The following is a 13,223-nucleotide window of genomic DNA, read 5'->3' as shown; positions in this document are numbered from 1 at the left end:
AAGTACTAATCTATGAGCTTTGGCCTCAGGCTCTGTAGTTTTAGGAAACATGGGTAAAGACAAAGCATATTCGAACTGAAATTGACCTTGGACATACTCTGTTCGAAGGCTTTCATTTTACAGAAGAGAAAACCGAAACCCGATGAGGCAAAGGTAAAGTGAATAATGACTCAGGCCACTTCCTCCATGTGCTAGGCTCAGTATTCTTTAAGTAATGTCATACACACGCAGATGCATGTACAGATGCATTTACACGCACACGCATACATATCTGCCTGCATACGTAATCATTTATGTTATGTAAATATGTAATCTTATTTATTTGCCTTGTCTGCCCTCCTCAGAAATAGCGGACAAGATCTACAATCTCTTCAATGGCTACACCAGTGGGAAGGAGCAACAGACGGCTTACAACACCCTTCTGGATCTGGGTCCCCCCACCCTACACCGAGTTCTTTACCACTACAACCAGCACTACGAGAGCTTTGGAGAATTCACCTGGCGGTGTGAGGATGAATTAGGCCCCAGGTAATCAATAAACTTCATTGTCTCCTTTCAAGACCCCGGATCTTTGAAATTTTGTACCTTCTCTACTAGGATAACATTCATTCATTTGCATAGATATCCTGTGTGAGCTTAGGTGCTTAAAGAACTAATTTCTATGCTTTTAGACAGCTCAGTTCATACAGATCAGTTTTGGATAAGCTGGGTGTAAGCAGTCAAGTCATGAATGCATTTCCTGAACTCTGAAAAAACTTTTCTCCTTGACCTTTTTTAACCTCCTCTTTATCATGCTGACACAGCATTCCAAACGCTACAACTGTGGGAGCCCAAAGCTTCGTCTTGTGAAAGAAAATGAGGAATTTTATGGAAGAGGTTATCCAAAAGTATTTACTGCCTATGAACTTTGCATATGTTACATGCATTCTATAGCTAAATTTCATTCTGCTGAAAAACAACGTGGGGTAGTCAACCACCCACCTTGACATCGATGTTGGCCGAAGTAAGATAGTATAGTGTCTGCCAACTTCCTCTGGCCCCTACGCTACAGCTTCCCCAAACTCAATACCCCCTGCTTTTAGATAGCATAACCCAGACAGAGGTCTGTGAGAGAGAGAAATGGCAAGAATGTGTAGAGATATCATCTTCCTTTTTTTCCATTGGCTGTAGATTGCTACTTTGTGAGAAACAGATTTCCCTGGAAATACTGGAATTTTCAGATAAACAGGGTAAAGAGGTTTTCACATGGAATGTTAGTACCTATATGTCCCCCAAATAATTTAGGAGCTCAGGAAGAAAAACAAAATATGGCGAGGACTTTGAGGATATGGAGAAATAAAAAAGAAGAAAGTCAATGTTGTTGTATCCTCTAGCACTTAAAGAATTATTGCACTCCAGACAACAGGGCTGAACAAAACTGTCACCCAAAGGTCATCCCATCCATCTGACCTCTGGCCAAACTGGAGGGAGACCCAGCCTTGGTGTGCCTTCTCGTGCGACGCAAAATTATAAACTTTCCTGGAAGACCCTTGTTCAGTACACTCCCCCGTTATTTCCTTTCTTTTGAAGGAAGGAGGAAATTTAGGATTATTTTTTTTGAAATAAAACTATTTCATGTGTCAGATCAGGAAGAACGTGTATGCATTCCATATACGATATACTGATGTTTATAAAGGGTATTAGCCCTGAGGTGTGCTGCTATGGACTAAGACACAGAGGAAAACAGACAAGGGACTTTCAAGTTGTTTTGTCTCAGTTTTGGTAAAAAGCCAACCTTGGGTTAGAAAGTTAATACATATTAAGAAATGTCCTCTCTGCTCCATCCAAACCTTATCACACTGCTGCCCTTCATCCCCCCTCCCCAACTCTCTCACGTCTACCGCTCTCTCTCCTCCCTCCTTCCTCTTTCCTCCTTCCTCTGACATTTATTGGGTGTATAGATGCAGTTCTTTGTTAGGGAACATAAATGTCACAGTTTGAATCGCACAAACATTTCATATATCATCTTCATTTCCAAGGGCATGGGGATTGCCAATTCCTCTCTTGTACCTCAAGAGTCAGGAGGACAATTCGTGAATGAAGAAAGGGAGCAGGGAAAGAAATGTGGCTCTCACTGTAGAGTAAGGCCCACTGCTGACTGTACAGTCTTTCCCCAAAACTCTCCTCCCCAGAGACCCTTTTACAGGTTTTTCACGGCTGTATAGAGGTTGGGGTGGGGGGAGTATAGCTTCATTAGCGTGTGGAAAACGTAATACTTTACTTCTTAGTGTCATGGGTCTCAGGGAGAACCACAGGAAAGAAAAAGTCCTCTGCCTTGAGATACATCAACCCACGTTGGATTCTGGTGTGAGAATGAGCAGAAAGGGGTCTGTTGGGTGCTTACTTCCTGTGAGTGAGCAGAAAGTGTTCCCTCAGTTCAGTTCAATCCATATCCATTAGAATTCATGGAGGCCCCCAGGTCGAGCTGAGGGTTGAAATACTTTAAGAAGAACATTGGTTGCATTGCTCTTAAGAAAGAAGACCACAGGCTCTGAGATGGTCAAGGGCAGACCCAAATTAATTATTATTTTTTTTAAACTGAGCAAAGAAAGTAGCCACAAAGACCCCATGGGCTAATTAAATCTGTTTGTTGGAAATGATGGCTAGAATGTGTTCCTTTATCTATTTCTTGGAAGATGATAGAATTGCTGCTCCTAGTCTTCTTTCATTCCCCTTTTCTCCACCTCCCCAAAATTTGTCAGCAACTCATGACATGCAGTAGGATAGATTAAGAGCGTAGGCCACCAAAGTCCCTATTGATGGCGACTTTTGGAAAGCCTGCCTGGAAGCCGCTGAGAGGCAGAGGAGGGACCGTCTGCACAGATGGTCTTTAGTTGGCAGCGGAGTATTTGTTTGATTTCCTCTGACCCACCATGGAAGGTGAGACAGTATGACTGCCCCTCCGATGACCTCACACTGTCTTAGCACCTTGACTTTGCTGCTGAAGCTCAATGTCACAGTCATCTCCTCCCCTCTCTCAGCATGTCCTCCTAGGAATGCAGTGAGCTCAGCCCTGGTGATGCTCATTGCCAGGACAGAAGAAGAAGAATGCAACAAATGCCCTTATTGTTCTTTGAAAGCTCGTTCTCAATGGGGTACAGACACTTTTCTGGAAGGAATTGTTGACTAAATGCGACGAGATGGTTCCTCACCTGAGACAGTTAGCCTACCCTGCTTCTTCAAAAATAAGACCTAGCCGGACAATCAGCTCTAATGCATCTTTTGGAGTGAAAATGAATATAAGACCCAGTCTTATACTATATTATGTTATACAAGACCCGGTTTTATTTTACTATAAGTCTTATTTTACTATAATTTTCGCTCCAAAAGATGCATTAGAGCTGATTGTCCGGCTAGGTTTTATTTTCAGGGAAACACGGTAGCACTTGATGATAACAACTGCAAGCGTTTTCACTGAGCTTTCCAAAACAGCATGTTACAACCTCGCACAAGCGTGTTCAAATAAGAGACGCTTCCTCCATGGGTCTCTGGTCACTGGTTCTTGTAAGAAGAACAGAGCTGAGTGAGGGAACCCTGCTCCTTCACTCATCCTGAGTGCTCAGGGTCAACGCCAGGGAGGTCTGAGAATGGGCGATCAGGTGGTCCCTATCTCCGACACCAGAAATGGGTGCCAGGAAGACCTCACGCCCATGAGATAGAGGGAGGTGAGAGCCCATTTCCCCAAGCTGCATGCAGAGCCAATCACACTCTGTTCTTGGCGCGGAGGGATGACTCCATTCCAGTGTGTGTGAACTTGGGGAGACCTCACCCCACCCTCTGCTCCTATTTCAGGATCTGCAACAGGTCAGGTCCCCTCTCATGACGTCCTTTTCTCACTCTTGTTCGGGGCTCAGTGGCAATGTCTCCCGTCCTTTCTGAGGGAGATGCCAGAATGGAGCGTGAGCTCACCAGAGGTTAATTACGTGATATGTACCCCTGAGTCTGCACTGTCCCCAGGACTGGCCCTGTGTCAACCTGCACTGAGGGCTTTACTGTCCTCATCTGTGTCGCACTCTAATGACCTCCATACAGGCATCATTAGTGGCATTTGATCGCCCCTGAAGTTCAATATATCAGCTGCTTCTACTCGCTTCAGAAAGAGCCTTGAAAAGGGAAAAATATTCAAACACCTTACTTGTCATTTAATGATGATAAATTACTGCCTTTACAGCAAACCGATTTCATGTCTTTCAAAATGGCCAACTCTATGATTTTGAAAGGACAGACATTTCCACTAAAATATTAGTTATTTTCTCTTCATTTTTCCCTATTGCATTTTGTTTCTCTGTTTCATTTGGTGCCTGCCCCACTTTGCAAATGCATCCACTCATCTATCTATCTATCTATCTATCTATCTATCTATCTATCTATCTATCTATCTATCTATCATCTATCCATCCATCCATCCATCCATCCATCCATCTATCTATCTATCTTCTTCCTTCCTTCTTTCCTTCCTTCCTTCATGCATTCGCTTGACAAATATTTATGGAGATCCCTCAGTTCTAAGAGCCAGTGATAAAATAGTAATCCAAATAGACCGGGCTCGCACTGTTGGCCTTTCTGTCCTTCCTTCTTTCTAACCCCCGTGCTTGATCTCTAGGAAAGCTGGCCTCATCCTTTCCCAGCTCGGGGAGCTCAGCAGCTGGTGCAACGGACTCCTTCAGGAACCCAAGATCAGCTTGCGACGCAGCCCCCTCAAGTACCTGGGATGCCGCTACAGCGAGATCAAGCCCTATGGACTTGAGTGGTCAGAGCTCAGCCAGGACCTCAGGAAGACATGCGAGGAGCAGACCTTGAGTGTCCCCTACAATGATTATGGGGACAGCAAAGACATCTAGTGCCATGAGTCCAGACAGCGGCTGCCAAAAGGAAGCAGGAGAGAAGAGGGGGACATCTGGGTTGGTGGGTGGCTTTTTAATACTTTTTAATGGAACATTCAGACCTCCACAGACACCATCGAAACCAGGGAGAAACCCGTCCTTGTTCCCTGCAGAATTCGTGTGACATCCTCTATCTGCATGACCCTCACACCTCTGGCCAGCGGCTTCAGGCAGCGCTGTTTTTTTAGGGGATTACTTTGGGTCTTGTTTTACAGTTGACTTTTTTCCCCCCAAGAGGTTCATCCAAACACTCGAAAGTTCTATTATGCTTCCCATGAAAGGTCCTTAGGTCGAGGCAGCCTGTGCTCCCTGAGAGCCTGAGTCCCTTCTACTTAGCGACAGAGACAAGGCCAGAAGGCCGTTACCCTGGCCTCTGTCCCCAGTGGCAGGCATTCCCCAGGATGCCCCTCACTCTGGCCCAGCTCACAGAGAAAGACAACAACAAGGTTGGGAAGGTGGCCCGGCCATGCCGTGAGGCTTCCCTACTGCTAACGTCACACCTCTCAGGTGAACCCAGCCTCCCTTCTGGGCCCCAATGGGTTTTCTGGACTGTTACTTCCTTCCCCATGTTACAGGACAAATGAAATCTCCCTCGGGAAGGTCTCTGCCCTCTCCTCCGAACAATGTCATCTTTAAGAGGCAACAAAATGCTACCTGTCCAATGCACCTTCAGCGTGATCTACCTGGGAGACTAGTGAGCAGTCCACATTCTGGAAAAGAAGTGGCATTTACTCTTGTTTTTTTTTTTTAAACTCCTGTGCCTCCAGGCTAAGCTTCTGCCGACCCCCAGTATACAGACCTTTCCTGATTGTCTAGTGTGGGCACTGCTTGCCCTGGACAGATACGGCTCTTGGCTGATGTCTGCTCTGGTCCAGGAGGGGCCAGTACCACCATGTCAGTGTTTTATGAACCCAAGTTATTACTGATCACAAAACATCTTCTGTCCTCTCCCCGCCCCCCACCCCCATGCTAAATGGGCTTAATCATATTGTTAGTTTGGCGAGTCATTTTTCTGGGTGAGCATCGCAGGAGGATCCCACCATTTTCACCCCACCGAGTTGCCAGGAGGAGCAGAGATTCTGTGTAGGCCGGCTGCTGTGTCTGCCCCATTGCACAAGTGCTGGCATGGGCGTCAGCGGGGCCTGGCTCACAGGAAGCCCAGCCTTCCCAAAAGCACTTTGCAGGGCCATGTGGACCAGAGATGGCATTGGCTGCCCCCACACCTCAGAGGCTTGAACACATACTTTCAGCCACCCTGCCCTTGACTGGGCTCCTCATTTGGAAACACTAAAATAAGGGCAGGAAGAAGATGGGAGATCTGTAAGGCCATCCACTGAGCTATATTGATTTTTTTCAAAATAGTCATAATTCCAGATCACATTCATTGAGTGCTTACTGCGTGCCAGATGCTGGCTGAAGCACTTTACGTATCACTGAATTCTCACCTCCCCAAGTTCCGTTCTCAGCTCCATTTCAGTGACGAGGAAACTGAGGCAAAGAGAGGACGTACACCTCGCCCCAAATGCCTCATTTACTCTCTGCCTGAGCCACAGTATGAATTCCGGCTGTTGTACTCCAGAGCATAGGCGCTGAACCCCTCTGCCACTCAGCCCTGTTTTCAGTATTGCCTGGGCCGGGCAGCTGTGCCAGCTGTCAGCTCCATGGAGGGCCTGCCCAGAGAGCATCCCCTTCCCCACACCTCCATGGGGTAGTTGTGCCCGGAGTGCAGTGGGAGGAGGATCCAACGTGCACCCTAACTCTGCAGCTAGAACCCCTTTGGGACCTCCGGGTCTGCAGCACAGGTGGTCCCCTCTGGTGCCCGGGAGCAAAGCTTGTGCTAAGACCACAAGCACAGGTTCCTCTCACTCCCTCTGCATCTTTCCACAGAAAGATTGACAGGTTTATTTCACGCTGTGGACTGCCCCTGCCTCAGAGTCACCCCACTTCCAGAGCGAGGCTAACAGAAAACTTAGCCATCCCACCTGTGGTCAAGACAGGGCCTCAGGTGAGACCCCTCAAGGGACAAGCTTCATCACCACAGAGGAAGATGTCCCAGGCAGGTGGACACCAACCAGTGGGGCGGCCAAGCTGAGAGCTGCCGTTGCCACTGCTACTGTGTTCTGTCCTTTATTCAAGTCTGAACAGAAAACAAGGCCCACGCCGCACAGGTGGGAGGTGCCCAGGCTGTCGCTCCCTTCCTGCCCCCGTGGAGGGTGAGATGCCAGTCGATGGGCCGGGAGGGAGGACAGCGAGTGGCACCAGGGAAACCCTTTTCTCTCCCCCCTTCTGTTTTATTACAAGAGGCTCACTGTCGCCCTGTCACCTTCTGCCTTTTCCTGCTCTACCAAGTCCCTTTGCCTTCCTCTCGTCTACGTTATCTTTGCTCTTCCTGTGACCCTTTCTCCTTCATCCCTCCCTTCTCCACGATTCTCGTCCTCCCTCACGGTCCCCTTATGCCCGCCTCACTGCACACACACACACACACACACACACACACACACACACACACACACACTATGCACATGGCTTCTATGGCTGCGTCTCATCCACTTTCACATTAAAAGTGAGACCAGTAGGGATGGGGCAGGAGAGAGTCTCAGGATGCCCCAAGGATTTCACTGGAGGGTGTGTGCCCTAAGAAGATACATTGATCACACCATGACGACACCGCAAAGCTTGCCTGGACGAACCATCCTGACTAGAAAAGGTGACGGTGCTGGACCAGTATTAAACCTCAAGTTACCAAGCTGCCAAATAGGTGTTAAGGGACTTGCTTATAGCCACCCTCACACTCCCAGATCTGGGGCTCCCAGGAGATCACTGGGGCTCCCACCTGAGTGGATGTGACCCGCTGTACTAGCGTTAGACCTTTCCCTGAGTGTGCAGTTGTTTTCCATGGAGTTTGGTCCATTCATGACTTAGATAACCACACTTCTCAATATTCAAATGTTCTATTACAAAACTGAGTGTGAAAACAAAATCAAACACTTTACTACTCTAGAAGGAAGGAAGACTATAATGTGACCAACGTCAGGTCTAGCAGTATTGTTTAAAAGCGAATTATTGTACGATTATAAAAAAACACACGGAATAATCAACTAAATAATAAACAAAGCTGTTAGTAAGTGGCGGGTGTGTGGGTATCACCTTGTATCATTAAATAACCGGTCATCTGCTTGGACCAACCTAGGAACTGTGAGAGTTTTAAATTTTACATACACAGACCTTGTAGCCTGTCGTCCTAACTAGAAAAAAGTTAAATACTTCACAGCAAATTATAAACTTACAATAGTGCTATGTAGTGATGGTTCTCATGGTCTCTCTGCCACCTTCTCCAAATAATGAGCCAATGAAATGTACTTATTGCATATCTGCTATGATTCGGACACTATGTGTGGTCGGAGGGTACATGGTGAGTAAGCCAAGGATACACTGGGGAAAGTTAGACATTGAGCCCATCGTTACAGAGGTGGTGAGAACTATGACAGAAAAGTAGAGGCTCTGGAAGTTGCTGAAATGTTTACTTGGGCAGCTAAGCAAAATGCTGCCAAAGGCCCTCCCTGACACTTTCCTGTAATATCTTGCATTCTGTGGACAATTTGGGACAGGCAGGCTATTATGAAATGCTTCGAGGTGGGCAGCCCAAACACTCAGAATCGTTTTTCTCTCTGCAATGTAACTTTAAATAGATGTCATCGCCACTGACCCCAGAACATGACTCCCTTTATCTTCCATAACCAGATGCTAAGAGCCTGCATGCTGACAAGGTCTTCGGGAGAAGTTCTAGTCTCTGTGTAAGCAGGAACTATTATTAAAAGAAAATGAGGACTGCGGCAGCTTTGAAACATGACCATAAATTCTTTGACACCCTCCCATCCACAAGTGTGTGCTACAGGCTCTCCCCTTGAATCTGGGTAGGTTTATGAGTGTTTTAACCAGTAGAAGAGATGAAAATGACACTATGTGACTTCCAAGTCTGAGTCATAAAAGGCCTTGGGACTTCTGCCTTCTTCTCTGGAACTCTTACTCTTGGAACTCTGAGTCAACACAGAAGAAATCTGAGGCCACCACGCTGGGGCCACCACGCTGGAGAGGTCACGTGTAAGCACTCTGGGCCACTGTCTCAGCTGAACCCAGCCTCCTAGACGCTCCTGTTGAGGCACCTGACATGTGAACTTAGCGGCCTTGGACCCATATGACCAGTTAGTCCCTCTGCCAGCTGTGTACCACCTAGGAACCTCTATCAATGTCACATGAAAGAGAAGAGTCGCCCTGCCAACTCCAACATGAATTCCTGACCCTACAAATTATGCAACATGATAAAATGGTTCTTGTTGTTTAAGGTCAACGCGGTGAGTAAACTAACAGCGAAAGTTGACCGGACAAGTTCTTTGTCTGTTGGCTTTGTTTTGTTTTGCTGAGGAGGGGGAGAGGTGTTTCTTACGTGCAGCCAAACTGACAAGGCAGAGCCATCTTTACTGCACGTGTCTTGCTGCTTCACCCCAGCCACCAGTACCTGGAGAAGGCTGACGGTGGACCTGGGCCCGTGTACACTTCTATGCTCCTTGTGACATGAGTTTGTTGGCATACATGGAAATGGAACTCCTCCCGTGTCTCATCCCACTGAGTGTTGACCTATACTGGCATCAGAGACCAAGTATAACCCTCATGCCCACCCGTTAGCCTGGCCATGTTTTCAGGCAGACCATCCCAGCTGCTGAGATGCCTATACAGTTAACAGAACTCGACACACCCACTGATCTACACCATGGGAAGCCCTGAGCAAGAAAGAAAGTCTAATGCACTTCAGAGCTCGGGACCTTCCAGACAGTCTCTCTTGGGCACCAGACAGGGGCAGATGTTTTGATCTTCACTCTGTAGCCTCTATGTCCCTTGGCAACTAGGGAGGCAGCTGAGGAGGTCCACATTAGAGGTGTTGCTGATGGAGCTGACTGGAGTGGGGCAAGCAGAGGGGAACAGAAAGAGAGCATATTTGGTTGTCACGGCAACACCAGCCAACACTCAAAGGAGAGGGTGTGGCCCAGGATTTAACGAAGTGCCACTGGGTTTGAGCAGCAACTGGAATGTCTGAGTGTAGCTGCGTTCCTCCCCACAGAGCCTGGAGCCAGGCCACCAGCAAGGGCTGCCGGGACCTCTCAGGAATACTCAGGATGAAAACAAGCGTGGAAAAGACAAGCTGGCCTCCCAGGTGTGGGTTTTCCTATCCCCAGCCACAGGGCCGGGGCCTCCCAGGAGAAATTGGGAAAACTCCACAAAGAGCCAAAACAGACTTGACCTACAAATTGTCGTTTCTGTCCCCCAAACTCTGAGCCTGACATTCCTCAGGGTGTGAGCAATCACTTGCCTGCATAAAAAGTTCATCTCTGTCTTTCTCTCTGCTGCCTACTCTTCTCCGAGGTGGAGATGGACTTGGGATCTCAACATTCTCACAGTTTGATCAAACAGAAGACAGATTTGTGGCGTGTGTTAGCACCTTCAGGAATATGGGTGGCAATGGGTTGAAGAGGCAAATCTGAAAAGACGCTGAAGCCCGGAGAGACAAGACCCAGAGGCAATCAAGGGGTGAGGCTGGCATGACTTGAAGAGTGGATTTAGAGAGCACACGAAAGCCTAAGGTCCAGGCAAGGTCTTGTGTCAGAAGCCCAGAGGTTAGATGAGGTTTTCACTAGCCAGGAGATGCATAGCAAACCTGGTAAGAATGCTACAGTGAGGACCACTGCCGCCAATTATCTGTGAGAAAGGAGGCCTGGAGCGCCCCCTAGAGACTAGAACACAGATATGGCCAGAATCTGACGTGGTCTTCACTTCCAGGTCTTGGCAGACTCAGCCCTTCAACTCAACTCTTTTCTGTCCTATTTCATCTCCCCTAAGCATTAACTGGCTTAGAGGAAACTCTTAGCTGAGGTATAGCATGAGTGGAGACTGGAGACGAGTGCTGAGATTTTAAGTACATCTGAAATGCTAATGGGGTGATATTGGGCAATTCATTGAAAAAAGAAGAAAATTCATTAATCAATATTTATTATTAACAAGTATTTACTGAGCTCCAGCTATGCTACGGAACGCACATGGACCACTTTATATGCCAACTGCTTTCAAGGATAACTAATGTTACCCCTTTGGACGCTCATAACAATCCTGCAGATACAAACCGCACCCCACTTTATCAGCTGCCAACATCTTCCTGAGCTAGAAGTCTATACTAGGTCTGGATTCTGACATCTATACTCTTGGAATGAAAAAGTATGAATACACAAATGCCTAAAATGTCCACCAAAGTTCACTTTGGGAGAGTCAGGCTTGAAATACATAGATGTCTTGGTACCTCCGGGAACTTCCTTTATATCTAGAAGGAAACTGGCTACTCTCCCCAAGCCACACCATTACCTGGGACCCTCTTTACGTCATGAAGGCAAATTGTCTAACTCTAAAATGATGGATAAATTACATCATCTTGCTGACATAGCATTTTTTTTAACTGAAAACTGAAAAGAAAAAAAAAAATCCTTCCTTTAAGACTTGGAATCAGAGTCACATTCTAACGATTTAATCTGGGGCCTTAATTGGCATGCAGCATGGCTTTAAATGAAATCATATTTAAAACGTAGCCAAAGGTTCAGAGAACACTTGTGTGCATGTGAGAGGGTGTGTGTGTGTGTGTGAGACAGAGAGAGAGACACAGAGAGAGAGACAGAGACAGAGACAGAGAGAGAGGAGACACCAACCAGCTCCTTAGAATAACTCAAAATTTAAGCCAGAAAGTACATGGAAACTCAAAAGCCAGCCAATCACCATCCAAAACTATAGCATCAAAATTCTTCAAGTTGGGAAGTACCACTCCATTTTACAGATAGAATTGAGTCTTAAGGTATTAGGTAACTTACTCAGGATCATTCAGCTTCATCTCAGGTCAGATTGTCTCAGAGTCTCTATCTTGCCTGATCAACAGTTGCTATTTCTTGCCAATCCATGTGGAATACACATCTAAAACCCAAATGTGCACATCCGTTAGCTGGATGAAAGCACATCTCAACATAAAACTGACTGACAAACCCTGAATTCAATGATCAACTCGAAAAGAGTGCCAGTTGCCTGTGTTGGGCCTGTATTATCACTTCTTGTCTGTTGTTAAAGAACCAGTCAAAACAGGTCCACTCACCCGTCCCTAACCCCAAACACAGCATCCTCTTTCCTTTTCGTTTTCATATCCGTAAAAATCTGAGTTGGGATTCAATTCAGCAAATTTCAAGGTTTTATGCAGGCAGGGCACTGTACAAGGCAATGCCAGACATCCCAATCCAAGGAATATAGCGTTTCCAGGGCCACCATCTAGGGTTGTGAAGTTGTGTCTTGCCCAAGGCTCCCTGGTTCAAGGAGAAAATGGGGCCAGAAATCCAGCCTGTGCTACACTTTTCAAGCCACGGTCTCTGAAGCTGGTTTGCTTTCACTCAGAGGAAGGGGCGCTTTTTTTCTACGTCTCACAAAAGGCATCACGTGGCCTATGGCGCCCTGAGTTCACCTGCCTTGTAAGAGTTTACAATCGAGTGGCCACCGGGGTGTGGGGACAAACATCAGTCAAGCAGACTGATTATCCTAGGAGAAGACAACTTGGGCTCAGGGGTACAGTAACTCTCATCAAATAGGGGGGTGAAGAACAGCTTCATGAAAATGGAGAATGTGAGAAGGGACTGAGGAAGTGAGCATGTTTGGCCATGAGGGGACAGAGGGAAGGCAGTCCAGCGCAGGGGACAGCATGAGTATAAACAACAGGTCCAGGGGCTGGGGAGGTGCCCTTAGATGGCGGAAGGAGCAGGGGAGGTCCCTGTAACAGGTTAGCTGTGCTGGCATGCTTTGGCTAAGGACATGCAGAGTCGTGGGTGACTCAGTGACCTCTGTGTCTCAGGAAAAATGACATGGACTCGGTGTGCCGGTGGGGTGGGGACAAGAGTCCATGTTACCACCGTCTGCTGAGGAGAAGATGGCAGCTTGAGCTGGGGTGAGAGCAGAGCAAAAGGAAAGGAGAACAATGGATGTGAGACTTACGAAGAGGCAATGGATTGTGTACAAGCCTAGAGAAATGGGGGTAGGAAACAAGTTGCCCCTGAGTAAATGCCAAAGACATCACCATGGCTGAGGAGACCCTCCATGACTCTCCTGATCCCCCATCCCTCTCTGCCATCACCTCCCTCCCTCACGCTGCTCCAGCCACGCAGACCTCAGTGCTCTTCTGCAGACACGTAGACTTCTCTCCCCTCTCACTGGCTGCTCTGCGCCGGCTTC

At 47.3% G+C, this 13,223-nt stretch overlaps 1 protein-coding gene across 2 annotated transcripts in view; it reads left to right on the top strand.

The window, feature by feature from the left end:
- ASTN1 (astrotactin 1) overlaps nt 1-8,051 on the top strand; it is a 290,332-nt gene extending 282,281 nt beyond the window's left edge. For both annotated transcript variants that reach the window (XM_019728222.2, XM_019728300.2), the window contains exons 22-23: nt 345-528; nt 4,643-8,051. In XM_019728222.2, the coding sequence (XP_019583781.2) occupies nt 345-528; nt 4,643-4,880 (422 nt within the window). In that variant the 3' untranslated portion in view covers nt 4,881-8,051. The remainder of the gene's footprint in view (nt 1-344; nt 529-4,642) is intronic.
- Nucleotides 8,052-13,223: the final 5,172 nt, after the last annotated feature.

The sequence above is a fragment of the Rhinolophus sinicus genome, linkage group LG17 (assembly GCF_036562045.2).
Source record: "Rhinolophus sinicus isolate RSC01 linkage group LG17, ASM3656204v1, whole genome shotgun sequence".
NCBI lineage: Eukaryota > Metazoa > Chordata > Mammalia > Chiroptera > Rhinolophidae > Rhinolophus > Rhinolophus sinicus.
Note: the sequence above shows the minus strand (reverse complement) of the source record. Positions and strands in the feature narration are given on the sequence as shown.